General features: G+C 53.0%; 4 protein-coding genes across 4 annotated transcripts; 2 read left to right on the top strand and 2 right to left on the bottom strand.

The window, feature by feature from the left end:
* Nucleotides 1–1,059: 1,059 nt before the first annotated feature.
* JN550_010828 (uncharacterized protein) lies at nt 1,060–4,423 on the bottom strand (the record flags this gene model as incomplete). Its single annotated transcript, XM_049309125.1, has 5 exons — nt 1,060–2,162; nt 2,218–3,823; nt 3,888–4,009; nt 4,075–4,159; nt 4,247–4,423. 5 exons carry the CDS (start codon nt 4,421–4,423, stop codon nt 1,060–1,062), a joined length of 3,093 nt encoding a protein of 1,030 aa, XP_049167218.1.
* Nucleotides 4,424–5,443: 1,020 nt separating this feature from the next.
* JN550_010827 (uncharacterized protein) lies at nt 5,444–6,187 on the bottom strand (the record flags this gene model as incomplete). Its single annotated transcript, XM_049309124.1, has 2 exons — nt 5,444–5,732; nt 5,802–6,187. 2 exons carry the CDS (start codon nt 6,185–6,187, stop codon nt 5,444–5,446), a joined length of 675 nt encoding a protein of 224 aa, XP_049167217.1.
* Nucleotides 6,188–9,018: 2,831 nt separating this feature from the next.
* JN550_010826 (uncharacterized protein) lies at nt 9,019–12,610 on the top strand (the record flags this gene model as incomplete). Its single annotated transcript, XM_049309123.1, has 2 exons — nt 9,019–11,738; nt 11,794–12,610. 2 exons carry the CDS (start codon nt 9,019–9,021, stop codon nt 12,608–12,610), a joined length of 3,537 nt encoding a protein of 1,178 aa, XP_049167216.1.
* Nucleotides 12,611–13,401: 791 nt separating this feature from the next.
* On the top strand, nt 13,402–16,418 carry JN550_010825 (uncharacterized protein; the record flags this gene model as incomplete). Its single annotated transcript, XM_049309122.1, has 6 exons — nt 13,402–14,310; nt 14,421–15,079; nt 15,143–15,262; nt 15,446–15,535; nt 15,590–15,714; nt 15,772–16,418. The coding sequence occupies 6 exons, from the start codon at nt 13,402–13,404 to the stop codon at nt 16,416–16,418; spliced, it is 2,550 nt and encodes an 849-aa protein (XP_049167215.1).
* Between the last annotated feature and the right edge of the window lie 52 nt (nt 16,419–16,470).

Genomic DNA, 16,470 nt, shown 5'->3' with positions numbered 1-16,470 from the left:
TGAACCCCCCATGATTGATGAGACGGACCAAGGGACGGGAGAGAATGGAAACCGCCCCTTCTGCTTTGAATTTGGAAATACGAGCGACTCCTTTGCGCTGGCGTACAGGCCGGGTCCTATATACCCCAAACCTGCTGTTTTTGTTGTTATTTGTCGGTCGGCGCTCTTGATAGGCCCTACTTTTTGATACCATGAACGAATGAGCGAACGAACCACCCCCCGCGTCTGCGTAGGACGGGTCCACGGTGTATAATATAAAGAGAAAACTACAATAAAGTCACTTCATTAAATCTCGCGTTCACCTTTGACCGTATTGTGTGTATCCGGTAGTGATGGGGTGAAATGAAGGCGGACGAAGACCTCACCGTACCTGACCAGAGCCAATTAGTCATGGCGCTGTCCCTTGATTCGAATGGATATATGCGCATCCCACTGTATATCAGTTCAAACTCTACTATACATGAGTTCGTGCTTAGGCCAAAAAAAAAAATTCCTGGTCATCTGTGTTGGTACAACTTTGCTTGGCGACAAGGAACGCAAGTTGAACCCAAGTTTTGAAGCTGTCGCTGCGGTTTTCCAACAGAGAAACTGGCACAGTGGACGTATACACCATAACAGTAGGTGATAGGCTGGAGTCTCTAAGTTGTGGAAATTCGAGCACACTAAAGTCACTCTCTAAGATTCACCCTGTCACGTCACATATTATCGAAGTCTGCATTGTCCAGGTCCAGTCAACGCCGTTGCATTTTCGGATGTCAAAGCCCAAGAGACAGTAATGGGATCTCGCTGACCAAAATGTGGCGATCTCCTGTGCTGCCAGCTTCCGCCACGGGCTTGCGGCTCAAGGTCTCGAGCGGAAGGAAATATACCCTTGTCCCTCGACAATATAATCTACATACCACTGGACACAACCATCTTTAAGGAAGTTCCACCCAAGCGTCTCGCTCTGTCCGTGAAATACCCCATCCCCCGACTGCATGTGTCCATATACGGGAAAACATACGCCAAAAACAAATGATTCCGCACTATCAGCACCCACCAACCGTGTTGGACCTAAGCTCAATGGCGACGCTTCTTGCTCTTGCGGTCCTCTTCCTCCATGCCGCTCTCGCGGTCCTTTCGCTTAGCCTTCTTTTCGAGCTCGTCCCAATCTTCGCCTTCGTCGTCTTCGTCGGAGCCTTCCTCTGAGGCTTCGGCGGACGCATTGCTGTCGAAGTCCGAGTCTTCTTCAGACGATTCGCTGGCCTCATCAAGCTCTTCCTCGCTGATCTCGAAGGCGGACTCCTCTTCCTCTTCTTCCTCTTCCTCGTCGTCGCTGTCATTGGCAAGGAAAGACCAACCGCCGTCCAGGAAGAACTGGTGCGTGTCGGCCGTGACCGTCTTCATGATGGTTGGCCAGTTGAGGTTGAGGGGGCCTTCGGTGAAGGAAATGTCAGAAGAGTCAAGCCACTCTTTGACATCTTCGAGTGACTCGACCGGGATCGTGTTAATGTGCGCGGGTGCGCGGGTGAAGTCCTTGAAGACAAAGACGAGATCGAAGTTCTTCAGACCGAATTGCACACGCTCCAGATGAGCAACCTCGATGTCATCGAGGGTGACAACCAGGAAGGGAGGCTCGGTAACTTGGATCAGGCAGTCGGTGGTCGGTTGGACGTAGACGTTGCTGCGGAATGGCACACCGTTGAAACCCAGTTCGCGGATAGGCATGTCCACTTCGATGGACTCCGACTTCCCAGCCTCTGCGATCTTGGTGGCAAAGTTCTGGAACAGGCGGTCGAGCTCGGCACGACGGCGACGCTCCTCCTGTTCCGCCTCGAACTCGTCCTCGTCTCCATACCGGTACTTGCGCTTCCGGTTACCAGTCTCATCAAACTGGATGTCTGTCGCTTCTCTGTAGAACTGCACATCCTTGGTCTTCTTATTCTTGCCACCCAGAAGAATAGGATCCTTCAGGTGTATGTGAATGATCACGATCAGCTCGTGGGCACAGGGCTGGAAGAAGAGGTGGCGGATGTTGGAAAACAGTACGTCGACCCGCTGTTGACTGCTGAGAGGTGACTGATAACGGATACCATTCTGGTGAATCTCGATCTTACCAGGAACACGCTTGCCTTCCATGGCAGGGCGGATGAACACGTTATCAAGAACAGCAGGACGGCGATCTGGTCCGGGTTAGCAGAGCGCTGGGGAGGGCTAACGACTTGGGGTTACACTTACTTCTGATTTCGACGAGCTTGTCCTGTTCGACAACATCCTCCATCTCCTTCTTGGCCTGCTCCTTCTTGGTAGCTTCCTTCTTCATATTGGAGATCTGAGTGGCAATCTCCTCGTAACGGTCACCATCAAGGGAGCGGAAGGTCAAACTGCGGACAAACTGGGCAGAAGCGTCCTCAAACGGCTGGTCATCCTTCCGACCAACACCCTGACCGGGGGACAAGAAGTTGATTCGGAGGAATGACCATTCGCCTTCATCGTTCTTGCTGGCGTTCTTGATGGTGTGGATATGAAAGGGGACAGGTCGGCCCATAACAGGGAGGATGACTGTCAAGTTCTTCTGGTCGACAATAATCTCCAGATTCTTCACCTTGCTGGGAAACTGGTTGTCTCTCTTGTAAGATTCGAACTTCTTGAACTTCTTGACTTCGGCGCCATTCTTCTCGCTGGTGGATTCGGAGAATCTGGCCATGCCTTCCTTCTGTTTCTTAGAGGCGAGCTCCTTCTGATGGTCTCGGCGCTTCTTGTCGTGCTCATCATCCACTTGTGTCGTGCGCTCTGAACGGAGTCTCGTGTTGGTGATGTTCTTAGTAGCAACCGCACCGACGCGAGAATCCTTCTTCTCCTTCTTGGGCGTCGGCTTCTCATCCTCCTCGTCCTTGAAGAAGAATGAGGTGGCATCCAGCTCGGTGGGAGCGTCGCCTGTGAAGACGACGGCCTCGGTAGGCGTGACGCGGATCGTGTCGGTAATGACCAGAGAGTATGTCTTGCTAAGCTTATCCTGCGGCTGAGGGTTCTCGATATCTTGGAAGCCGGTGGTGATGCATAGAGTCATGCCGTCCTTCAGTGTCCTCGAGTTCTTGGCGCTCAGAAGCAGGGTCGTATCCTTGCTCTCAATGCCGATGCCGGCACCAACGTTCTTCAGGAAATGCTTCTCGAGTTCGGGCTTCTTGGACTTGATTAGGCCCACGGCCTTCTTGTAGACATCGCTTACGGTGACGCCATCTCGGATCTCCTTGAGAATCAGGTTGTGGACCGCGAACAGTAGCTTGTAGTTGCTCTCCTGCGACTTGTTGGGGTCGACGAGGAAGGTTCGAGCGATAGCGGAACTGTAAGACTTGTATCGCAGACCCATACCGGCAATGATGATACCAGCGTGGAGGTTGTCGTTGGTGGATTCGGAGTGGAACTTGAGGTCGTACTTGCCGCCGCTCTGCACCGAGGGGCCGAGATACCAATCGAGGTGGGCAGGGTCGAAGTCGGACGGGAGTTTCTGCTTGTTAGGGAGCTCGACCGACTTCCACCACTTGTTATCGTCAAGCTTGGAGTCCATCTTGTTGGCGAGGACGCTGTGCTTGACCTTCTTCTCCTGGTCAAGCACGTCGGACATCTCGTCGAGGAAATAGGGGTTCATGAGGGCAACGCAGGCCTTGGAGGCCGTTCGCATAGCGCGCAACTCGGTCTCGTCCTTGACGGAAAAGGCAGCGGTGGAGAGGGCAGTAGAGATGTCGGTCTCCTCGGCATCCTTGCACTTATCGCCAAAGATCTTCCTCCACTCGTCCACGAAGGGGCCCTTTGACGTGTCTTTGGCAATGACGCCAACCTTGTTCTGCAGCGGGGCAGTGCGAGTTAGCATGAGATGAGATGCGAGCAGGCAGAACCGGGCAACTTACGCCTGCCTCGTTGACGGCATCGGCAATCTTCAAGAACAGCTTCTCGTTCTCGCCGGCATCCTTGCCGCGGACAAGAACCTCGATAGGGAATCTGCCGCCCTTCAACTGCTCCAAATGCTTGGCTAAAATCATCATGTTAGCCGGGCCGTTTGGCGGCGACGAATTAGAGGTTTCTGTGTCGGCTCACCTTTCTTGGCAGTGGTGACGACGTAGAGGCAATCGAGGGTGAAGAGCATAAGCGTGGTCGGAAACTCGTAGCCTAGGAGCCAGAACTGGAGCACAGCAAGTCAGCGCCTGAGAATGCAGAGAGCCAGCGACGCCGCGGTCGCTGCCTGGGAACACGGGGAGCAAGTACGTACGTGCATGGCATTGTTCTTGTGAAACTCGGGGTTCTCCTCGACCTTGCCCATCATGACCAGGATCGAGGAGACGCCGGCGAAGACCTGGTCGCCGGCGCGTTTGTCATTCTTCCAGGAGGTGATGAAATGGTTGATGCGCTCCTGGAAGAGCTTGGCGTCGATCTTGATATCGGCCATCTCGACGATGAACGCGACGGGCCGCGTTGATGGGAGATGTGCGACGGAGATCGGCGACGCGGTGGTGATTGATTGATGTGATGGGGGAGGAGGGGATGGAGGGGAGAAGAAGGCTGCAGCTCGTCGCCTTGGTTGTGATGCCGACGGGCTGGAGAAAAAGATGGGAACCGAAGTGCTGGTCCTTTGGAGCTCGCGTCACCGCGCGAGAAAAGTGGAGACCAGGGCGACGGGAGCTCGAGGCTTGGCGCGCCGCCAATTTAATGGGTTTTGATCAGGTGAAGGAAGGGATGGGGCTGCCTGCAGGCAACGCGACTATCAGGGTGAGGATGGATGGACGAGATGTCGCATACGCAAACAAACAAGTCGCCGAGTCAGATGCAATTTCGTCCCGATCCGAGACGCAGCGAGATGGCCTGTAGGGCGGTGTCTTGACCTGTGGTGCCTGCCGTGTTTGACGCGACGGGTCTGTAAGTCTTCCTTCTTCCTTGGACTGGAGCTGAAGCTGCTGCACCACCCCCAAGCCAATGATAACCTGAAAGTCAAGCTTGATGATTTCTTTCTACAGGTAGCAGCCCTAAATTGGTCATCTCTCAAAAAGACTTTTGTTTTGGCGCCGATGAATGACGTCTTGTTCACAGCTATGTGTGAGATCTTAACTTCAGATACAATGCACAGCGTTCGACGTCGTCGGGCAGCTTCGTCGGATCAGGACCCCTGTGACCGAAAGACTGGGCGTTGAGCAAGTCTTCTTGTTCTGAGAAGAACGTACGTGGTCATCATGTATTGCGGATGAGATCGCACCTTTGTGATTTGCATCGTGAGTCACCCTGGTGTCTGCTCTTTCCTGCTGAGTCTCTTGCTACCCCCGAAAGAGGGCACACACATAAACAAGGATAGGGAGGTATAAACTTCTTTCTTTAAACACCCGCATATCTTCGGTCCAACAAGCATTTCCTAGTTACCTAGGTGCTCAAGAACGAAACTTGTCGTCACTTTGGCTACCTTTCTAAATACAATCCCTCAAGGTGCTGGTGCCTCCTTCAGCTTCTTATACGCTCTCTGGATTTCGGGCAGCGACACCATCTTTGCCAGCCACTTTTCAACGCTTGGGAACGGGTCCAGCGACAACTGAGCAAAGCCGTGCTGTCTGACCCATGCTTCAAAGTGAAGGTCGACCGCCGTTACGCCCCCGGGAAGGATACTCTCACCACCCGTCTTCTTCAGCTGGCCCTCGAGAACTCCGTAGCAGCGGTTGCACTGTTCGACGTATCGATTCAGCGCGTCCTCGTTCTTTGTTGCATTGTAATGCCTATGAAATTGGTGAGGAATCTGCACCGTTTGCTTGTTTCGGGGCTTGTCCATTGCAGGAGAGACTTACCTGTACCAATTGTTCTGGCCCATCATCGGGCCCAAAGTGGTCAACAGAAAGTACTCCCACTTCTCAAAGTCGACTCTGTCCTGCTCGCTCTTGCCCCGAGGCCCCAGCACTTTTTCGTCCTTGTCGTACACACGCCTAATGTAGTTCATGCACGCGCCGGATTCCCAACTCACGACGCCTGTGTTGGGATCCTCAAGAGCGGGCACACGACCGTTCTCATTGAGCTGGAGGAACTTGGCCCCCTTGACACCCTTCTCTGGATCGTCTCCGAACTCCCACATCTTGACCGTGTACGGCACCGAGAGAAACTCGAGTGCTGCTGCGATCTTGTAGGGGTTGGGGCCGGTCGCGTGGGCGTGTAGAACGAGTGGCTGGATAGATGCCATGATGGGGGATCTGGTATTCTCTGGGACTTCGTGTAGGGGTGAGATTTGGAGGGCTCAACAACTGCTTCCGATGCCAGGCTGCTTGAAGATGCACAATATCACTTCCACCCAGCATTCCACAGGCCGCTTATACAATAACCGGCTTCTATTTGACCCGGCCTTATGTCATCATCGGCGAATCGGAGGTGGAGATGTTGACTTGGCTAACTAGTCGAAATTCTAAGCATCCCCGCTCCGTGATGATCGGCAGCCCGTATCCCGCAACGTGGAAACTGCCGGAGTAGGGGACTAGCCATGAAGCGAGCATATCTAAGGGAATAAATTGTAACAGGTAAAGTCCTGGTCAGCCTGGAGTATCGTCTGGTACTACGAACAGCCCAATAGGCTACGTCGGTGGTGTCATCTTGGACCAGAAGCGAACCCCCCCCCCCTACTTTATATGTCCACGAAATCCCGCGCAAGATCACACGACGGGAAGATATTAAGAGCCCCTGGTAGTGATTAGTTCAGTGCAGTCGCAAATGGGGATATCAAGTCAGCGTATGGGGCATGTTATTGTAACAAGTGGGTGCTTTGGACGGGGTTTGGTATTGTGAGCCTTTGGCTTTCTTTCACATAGGTTTTCGGTTTCGCGGTACGATGCAAGGCAAGGCTCTAAGCAAGACTGGCCAGTAATGAGTGCACAGCAACTTCAAGGTTGTTTCGAGTCCAGAGTTATAATACCGCGGCAGTGGTTATTTGCTCTAGCAGCTGAGGCCGTCTTCAAACGCAACCTTACGGCATTGTGCCTAGCTCTAGCGGCCGAAGAGCACATGGTATACTAGTCAGGGCGGCACGCTATGATTTACCGTGTAGGATGCATCTTACGAGGCTGACTCGGGAGGGGATTGTGAGTATGCGATCTAATTACGGGGCATGCGATCTGACAACTTTCCAGATTTCGGGCACCCTACTTTTGTGGTAGCACATGAATAAGTTCGTTTGAAGACCTGACGTCGTATCAGACTTTGCACCTGCATCTGTGGTCAGCACCAAGTACGATAAAACTTTTATGGTACATCGAAATAACAAGGAGAAGAGGAAGAAGAAAAACAAGGGCCCAAGCCTTCCTTACATCTTTCCCCAAGGTATTAAGGAAGGTCGACCACTACCAGACTACGGTGCGCGGCGTGACTAGTCGATGGTGGCGATCATTGTATGGAGGTGCTCTTCAAACGTGATACTATGGTATGTGCGAAGTATACCCTCCCGGACCGTGTCGCATTGTGTCTACCGATGACCACGTAGTTACTATGTAGTCATTACAGTACGACTTACGTTCATGAGGGGCTCAGACGGCCATCGCGATCGGCACAGTCGAGAGCGACAGGGTAGCATGCGGATGGTCGCCCAACCCCTGCACGTTTCCAGTCTAGGCCACTTCTAGCCTCGAGCCCCTGCGCGCTTCTTGCGTTTCTCTCGTTCATTTCCCCACGCCCTTGTCCCTGGCCCATTGCGGATCCACGGCCGTTTTTTGTGGACAGTCTGGTAGAGAAAGCCAATTCGAGCAACTCCAGTCAAAGCCAGTCCACGGCGAGAGCGAAGTGCTGCCGGGCTCTGCTGGGTTCTTCCCTGCCAGCCGGGACTCTGCTTATGAAGAAAAACAGAATGGGAGGGGGGAAGAAAAAGAAAAGGCCGCTGTATGAGTAGCCCCACGCACATGTTGCCAAATCTTGGGGACAGATGAGATGAGATGGGATTGTCTGATTGACTTTGGCGTCCCGTCCCTTTGACTGCCTTGCCTGCCGACGCACGAGGAACATAGATTCAACTCAATTTTGCGTGCAGAGCTGCAAAACGTGGCTACCCACTGCTAAACAGCCTCTTCTCTTGTCTTGTCTTGACTGCCTCGCCTGCCTCAGACGCCAACCGCATTCCCATTCGCCACGTCGACGAACTGCATCCCCATACATACCCGACCCGACCTTGCCGACCACAGCGCGATTGGGAATCCTGGAGTTCTCGGCTGTTCTCACCCAGTTCCCACCCCCGACTTAGCGGGTGCCCATCGCTCGTTCCACCTGCGATCTTCCTTCCCCTTCGTCTTGCCGATCACCACGACTATCAGGTGCAGAGCCGCAAGCGACCTGGTCTCGACCTCTCAGCCAAGTCAGGGTCCTTTGAGCATCTCCCGACCCGACGTGCCAAAGCATCATCCGGGCATTCGCACGAGAAGACTGACTGCCTTCAGCTAACTTAGTGGGCTTGCGCGGCTGGGGGCCCTTGGAACTGCAGCTCGGGGTTGTGGCCAATACCACAGAAACGAGCCAAAGGCGCCGCGTCTTCAGCTCCGGCGGCGCTAAACCCCGATCAGTCCACCCTCACTTCGTGGTCTGTCTGCCATACCTTAGTCCTGCAGGACGAGCATTGTGGTCTTACTCACTTGTCCCAATCCCAACGCTCTTTGCCATTACGTCCCTTTACCCTTCCCCTCGCAACGAATCCTACGGGGCGACGTTGCTCAGACTCGACGAGGACACGAGTGGCCCGAGCCTCACTGTGTCTCTGTGCACTCGACGATAGGTGGTCGAGGCTCCCCATCTTGCGACAGCGCGTCGCGCGACCCCCTTCCGGTCTTCGCCTTTCTGCCGTGTTTTGTCTAGGGCAGCTCGAGCCGTTCGTGTACACACACACCCGGAGCCACCTCCGACCTTTTTCTAGCGGACGATCTCTCGGTGGAGGACACAATTGAGCTCATACGCGCAGCACCGACACGAGAGGCTAGGAGAATGCATGCGGAACGACGAATTTTGTAGTCTTGTGTCTCAGTCGGCCTGACTGGCAGTACCACCATGAGAGTCGCCATACGAGAGCAGTTGGCAGCCCTGGTACTGCTGGCTGTCTTGGTTTCGCTCGCCATTCTCTCGATACCGACGTGGATCTATGTCAACAAGTTTGTCGTCAATGTCGAGACCAACCAGCTGGCACTGGCAGCCTCGCTGAAGGCCGCCCAGATTTCGTCCGAGATCGAGCTGTTGCAGACGACCACCAAAACCATCGCCACACGCTTGTTGATCCAACAGTCTCTGCGAAATTTTTATTTAGGAAACACGACTGTCGAGAATTTCGCACAGGCCACGAATGATCTTCAAAGTGCTCTCGAGGCTGCCGGCGATTCCTCGACTAACCTGCTACAAGCCAAGATCTTCTCCAGGAACACCACAGGCAATGCAGGAGGTCTGCTCAACATCACCTCTCTATCTCCCCCGAGCATTTTGTTGCCCTACAAAAGCCCCAATGGATCCGCTGTCTACCTGGCGGACACCGAACTAGGGTACCCGCCGAGCTTGTATCCGAATATCACGTATTACCCATCAAACGATCCGGATCCGCTCAACAATGGCTCGACCTTGATGATTGCGAGGCCTTGGCCGGACATCAGGATCGACACGTCCGTCAACGGACTCATACTAGGCCCTTTGTTTATTAACACGACCTATGCCTTGGTATCACTGACAGTCCCTGTACGAGATAACAAGAACACCAGCGCAATCCTTGGCTATATGACCATGATATCCGAGTCAAGTTCTCTTATTGGAATCGTCAGTTCGCGGGAAGGACTAGGGGAGACTGGTTCCCTGCTCGTGATTGGTCCCAACACAGGCTGGAACAGGTTCAGCAGGTACAACCTACCAGTCAATGCCGTCAACGATGCTGCCAAAAATATGTCAGACGTCTTGGTCGACTTTGTCCTACCGCCAGACGTCTCTTCCGGTAACGGCGACAGACACTCGCAACGTAGCTTTGCCGCCGGGGCACCCGACCGTACCTTCCGAGTCGGCGACTACCCTGCTGTGCTGGCAGCACTCACGCAGCGCAACACTGCTGCTAACAACGCCAGCAGTATGCTGTCGACAACCAATGAACAGGGAGTCCCGGTTGCTGTAGGCTATGCACGCCCCCAGACAGGTCTCGTAAACTGGACACTGGTAGTGGAGCAGGATCGGAGCGAGGCCTACGCCCCTATCACAACATTGCGGAATATCATTCTTGGCTGTGTCTTTGGGACGGTGGGGGTCGTGCTTCTGCTCATTGTGCCCTGTGCCCATTTCAGTGTTCAGCCTATTCGCAAGCTCGTGGCGGCCACGGAAAAGTCCGTGGCGCCACCTGGATACGATGATATGGACGAGCTGGATTTCGATCATGACAGCAACCTCGATCATCCTACATCAATTGGAGTTTCAAGCAGGTCGGAAAAGACTTGGCTTGCAGCTCTGAAGAGGACGATCCGAGGAAAACGCAAGCCACCCCCGTCAGAACACGACAGCGATCCGCGGAGACGGGTCTTCAAGATTCCAGGCAGAGTCAAGGACACGAAACACTACGTTACCGACGAGCTGACAGAGCTGACCCGGGTGTTCAATGATATGGGCGACGAACTCCTGAAGCAGTACAACTCCCTCGAACAGAAAGTTGCTGAGCGGACCAGCGAGCTTGAAATCAGCAAAAAAGCTGCCGAGGCGGCGAATGAGAGCAAAACGCTATTTATTGCCAACATCTCCCACGAGCTGAAGACGCCCCTCAATGGCATTTTGGGGATGTGCGCTGTTTGTATGGAAGAAGATGATATCTTTAGGATCAAGCAGTCTCTGAAGACACTTTACAAGTCGGGAGATCTTCTACTTCATCTGTTGGAAGATTTGCTGAGCTTCTCCAAGAACCAGATAGGCCAACAGCTGAATCTAGAGGAGAAAGAATTCAGACTTGGCGATATCAGGTCGCAGATACTGACAATCTTCGATAAACAAGTTCGCGAAGGCAAGATCGATTTTACCGTCACGTTCCTGAGCACCGACTGGGATCCTGGTAGGAGCCCTGAGCGCGAGAGCATGGAGATAGTGGATCCCAAGTTGCCAGCTATGGGTCCTCAGGGCGCGGGCAGATTGAAGGATATGTGTCTTTGGGGTGATCAGCATAGGATCTTGCAGGTCCTAATCAACCTCGTCAGCAATAGTTTGAAATTCACACCAGCTGAAGGCAAGGTCTCGGTCAGAATTAGGTGCATAGGAGAAGTGGAACAGCCGTTCGACGAAAGTAGGACTTCATCGTTTTCGAGGGGATCGGGCCGTGCAGGACGAACCCGCCATAGAATGGGATCTGGGTCTAATCGGTCCAACCATTCTGGAAGCTCGAAGGGAGCCACAACACCTCAACCCTACAACAAGGCTGGGACCGCATTGGCTATCAACCCGTTAGATCCCAAAGCAACGCCTCATGTCCACGTACGCGAAAGATCGCCTACTCCGCCGCCGCCCAGCGCGAAGGCATACATGTTCGAATTCGAAGTTCAAGACTCAGGCCCGGGTATCCCGGAACATATGCAGCAGCGCGTCTTCGAGCCTTTCGTGCAAGGCGACTTGGGGCTGAGCAAGAAGTTTGGCGGTACCGGACTTGGTCTCAGCATTTGCCACCAGCTTGCAGGTCTGATGGGAGGCTCTATTGGGCTCAAGAGCACTCTGGGCGTTGGAACTACTTTTACAATGCACATACCACTGAAGTATACAAAGGACAGGTAAGCTAAATCCAGACCTCACAGGATGATGAATACTAATGGTGTATCCTCCCAGAGCATCAAGTACTGCCTCTAGCAGCATGAAATCGAGACCGCCCAGCGTAGTCTCTGCTGATGGAGACGGCCGTAGCAACTCAATATCAGGAGCAACAGCTGTAGAAGCCAAGGCCACAGTCTTGGACCAGCAGCCTCGTCTCATCGGATTGAGCCATCCCTTCTTTGCGACAAATGCAGCTGCGAAACCGAAGCCGAGCGCAGAGGATCATCTGCGTGCCATCGACCGTGCAATGGCCAACAAACCGGATGGGAAACTGCGAGTCCTTGTTGCTGACGATAACTCGGTCAATATCGAAGTTGTCAGCAAACTGCTCAAGCTTGAAGACATTTACGATGTGACCATCGCCAAGGATGGACAGGAAGCCTATGATCTTGTCAAAGCCAACATGGACAAGAACCTGCGATTTGATGTTATTTTCATGGATATCCAGATGCCAAATTTGGATGGACTTCAGAGTACACGCTTGATACGGAAGATGGGCTACAACTCCCCGATCGTTGCTTTGACAGCGTTTTCCGAAGAAAGCAATGTAAAGGAGTGCATGGAATCTGGAATGGACGAGTTCCTCGCGAAGCCGATCCGCAGACCGGCACTCAAACAGGTTCTGAAGAGATTTGCCACGATTCCCGAGGAGCCAGAGACTGCCTCGATCTATCCAAAGAAAACATCGGAAAAGACATCTCCATCCACTGAGACCCATCATGTGGAGGAGAAAGCGTTACCCTCGACACACGAAGTTGCCGAAATGAATGGGACGCACACCGAAACTACGACACCCACACCCACCACCAACATCACCACCACCACATCATGATACCCGACAGCCACGTTCCCGTGTTATACCTAATTTTTCCATACTCTTTGTATTTAGACGATGCTCTTGCTCCTTACCCTACGGGATCTGTGTCAGCATCGATATCAATTCTGTAATCTAGCCGCTGGGTCCTCTGTCACATCACAATTCTTGAGTGCAGGAGGACATTGAACAGCTGCTCGGCAGGGTTGACTGTGTTGGAAGCGAAAAAGATAGTTGGCAAGGCGTCATGGCGTTTTATCCACAAGGCCTTACGGAAGGACTGTGGAATAGGAGGTTTCTTATTGTACATGCATATAATTCAGCCCACACCTGTGGCATTTTCCTAAAATCTGAACTTTCGCCACTCGGGGTTCATGGAAGGACCATATAACGATAGTTTCATTAGTCTCATCTCTTGAGTGCGCCAGTGAAGAAAGACCACCTGAGGTCACGAATGAAAAGAAACACACAAGAATGCAGCTGAATGTTCAAAACTCGCTGACAAATGTGTTCATAATCTAGTCCGCACTATAGAATAATTCACTCCAGTCAAAGCAAGACAAGCTTGTCTGTAGCTCGGTCTAGCTTGGTAGGATTCGCATCCTTACTCTCAACTTACCGAAAATAGTAACCCCAATGCCAGGTCTTGACGATCTACAGATTGTGGCGCAGCAAATCTAGGGTTTGGAATCCATCACCTCACGCAATGCCTCTTGCTCTCGCACTTGAGACCATAAACAACATGCGCAACGGAGATTGTGGCTAATGAATAATACGCAGGATCAGGGAACGTTGGAAGGGACGGCATCATGGACTTCATCGGTGTTCGCCGCCGGCCAGGAGACCGATCAAGCAACTGGAGGCGCGCCGCACATGTCAACAGCATTGTCCTCGTCATAGTCACCATCATTTTGATCAGCTGCCTGATAGCTTCGATTACGCAGACCGGCGGCCTGGTAAAGTCCTTCATGTTCCACGAGGGGACATGCGATGGAGGCAGTGCGAGCAAGACCAACGTAGCACTGCACTTGCTGCTCAACGTCGTGTCGACGGCAATCTTTGCCTCTTCCAACTTCTTCATGCAGGTGCTCAACTCGCCCTCCAGGCACGAGGTTGACCTGGTGCATGCGAAGGGGTCATACCTCGGGATCGGGGTGCCGTCGGTGAGGAACACGTTCAAGGTCAGCAGATTTAAGACGTGCTGCTGGATCGTGCTGCTCCTCTCCTCGATCCCCATGCATCTGCTGTTCAACAGTATGATCTTCCAAACGGACCAGCGGAGTTCGGACTTCCATCTCACCATAGCAAGCAGCGGGTTTGTGGAAGGCGAGGCGTACTACATTCCCGGGGCTTCGCTTTCGCCCGCTGGGATACGTAAACTGGGCGGGGACAATACTTTTATGGGGGCCTTCACTGGATATGGTGCCGCGCAGAAGTGGGTCGACTATAGCAACTCGTCGTCGCCGGCGGTCAAGAACATCACTGCCGCGGCCGCCGCTGGAGCGAGCTGGGCCAAGATCAGCTGGGTTGACTGCTTCAAGGAATATTTCGATTGCGATGGCCTGAGATCTCACCGGGACGTCATCGTTGTCGCTGATCAGCCGAAGGGGTGGGTGCGTGATGAAGTGTGGAACTTGGCCCCTAATGAGACCGAGTACTGGGATTCCATAGTCCCAGGGAACGCGCCCAACTCTCTCTGGTTCTCTACGCAATGTGCGGTAAGTGAGTTCGGCGTCGAGAATACTCTGGGCCTTGGTAGTCGGCCTTGAGCGCGCACACCCTTCAATCTGTCTGTTGGACTGATCGCTAATTCCACTTCGCCCAACAGATGAAAGTTCGCTACAGCAACGCGGGCGGCGCCGAATGTTCAAACGACTGTAAATATGCACTAGCGAGTTACGCCATTGACAACCCCTACGAGTATGACTTTGCGAGCTTTGAGAATATGTCAACATGGAACATCGATTTCTTCCGGCAGGAGTTTGATTACGTCAATAGCATACAGGCCCGCAGCATACAGCCAAGTAATACTTCAGGCTTGGTTCCCGGCGGCGGTAAAATCCTGGTTGACTACTGCCTCGTGGAGCCTGTGGAGCGCGTCTGTTACGTTGGTCTTTCCAATACGCTATTGCTTGCTGTCACCATCTGCGTTGCGGTGAAGACAGCCACCGCTATCATCGTTACTTTTGTCCTCGGCCGCCAGAATCAGATTCCTCTCGTTACATTAGGAGACGCCATCGCGTCCTTCATCCAGCATCCTGACAACACCACGTACGGCATGTGCACGGTCAATCAGAAGGATATGCGCCGGGCCACCAGGTCCTCGCATCAGAAGGTGCTTACAGGTCCTCAGCGATGGCTGGGTAAAGTACATCGCCGCTGGAGCGTGGTGCCAAAAGGTGTTTGGGTCTTTAGTTATTTGCTCTTTGCCGTCGGTATCCTGATATTGGCAATTTTTACGGACCAGGCTATCAGTTCCAGAGGCGTGTGAGTGGTTGCAATGCCTCCTGAGGTAGTCGGACAGGATTCACGCAACTGATAATCAAATAGGTCCGGATCCATCATTGAAAGCCAGCCAAATGCGATCATCGAAGGTATCATCTGGACCTTCACGGCGGGCGTACTAGTAGCCAACAGTCCGCAACTCCTGCTGTCATTTTGCTACTTGGCGTAAGTGGTCCCTTCAGCGAGTTTCTGTCAAGCCCAACCGCCAGACCTCTTGCGCAAACAGATGAGACTAGTCTTTTAGGAGAGCCAAGGACCCTGTTGACGTGCGAATCTGCACCAAAACTTTCTATGTCCATAAAAGACACATTCTGGCAAGGGGGCAAACTACTGACACCCATTTTATAGGTACAACAACCTCTTCACCCGACTTCAAATGGCAAAAGAGTGGTCGCAATTCAGCTCTGGATATCGTCCGCTAAGAGTGACTGACCCTAAGTAAGCATGGTGCCAGCAGACCTCCTATTCGTTCGTCCGGCTAACCCATTGCAGGGGCAAACAATACTCGACTTACCGGCTACAACTCCCTTACAAGTATTCGATCCCTCTCATACTTTGTAGCATTCTTCTACACTGGATGCTATCGAACACGCTCTACTTGTTCATTTCCCAAGGAGGTAAGCTACAAAATTGTTTGCTTAAAGGCTGCCGTCAGGTCCTAAGCCTCACTATAGGTTACTTCAGTGATTTACAGTTTGATCTTTTCGACCCAAGTCTTCCCGACCGTACGGTTCTTACCGTGGGATTTTCATCCGCAGCTCTGGTTACGATGCTGGTATTATCGTTGGCCTTGATTTTCGTACCAGTCCTTCTATCGATGCGAAAGTTACCTGAGGGCATCACCAACGTCGGTAGCAACTCGATGGCCATCAGTGCCGCGTGCCACGTTTCGCCCCTGTCCAGGTTAGGCGATGACTCCTCGCCTAGAGATTCTCAGGCGTTGCCATCACCTTTCGAGACGCTGCCACCACCGTCCTTGCCGGCGGTGACTCATAGTAACGAGGAGGGCGATGCTGTACGGGGTAACAGGGATTACGGGTTCTTCTCACCCGATGGTGGTGGCGATGTCGAGATGCATACGTTGATGGGTGGCAAGGGCTCACGGCCCACCATGGATACGCACTCCAGCACCGAGGCGCTGAACAAGGAGAGTTTTCTAGAGCGTGTGTCCGAGAGTGAGCTCCGCTGGGGCGTCGTCCAGATGCCGCCCGAGTTCTATACTGAGTTCGAGAACATGGGGGAGAGGACATACGGGCATCTGAGCTTCGGTGTAGAAGAAGATGCGGTGACCTCGCCGCTTCATGGCAAGTGGTACGCATAATGTAAATATGCAATGCATAGGTTGGTACGAACACATGGATAGACTTGAAAAT

The sequence above is a fragment of the Neoarthrinium moseri genome (genome assembly GCF_022829205.1).
Source record: "Neoarthrinium moseri strain CBS 164.80 chromosome Unknown scaffold59_Wmoseri_CBS_16480, whole genome shotgun sequence".
Taxonomy (NCBI): Eukaryota; Fungi; Ascomycota; class Sordariomycetes; order Amphisphaeriales; family Apiosporaceae; genus Neoarthrinium; species Neoarthrinium moseri.
Note: the sequence above shows the minus strand (reverse complement) of the source record. Positions and strands in the feature narration are given on the sequence as shown.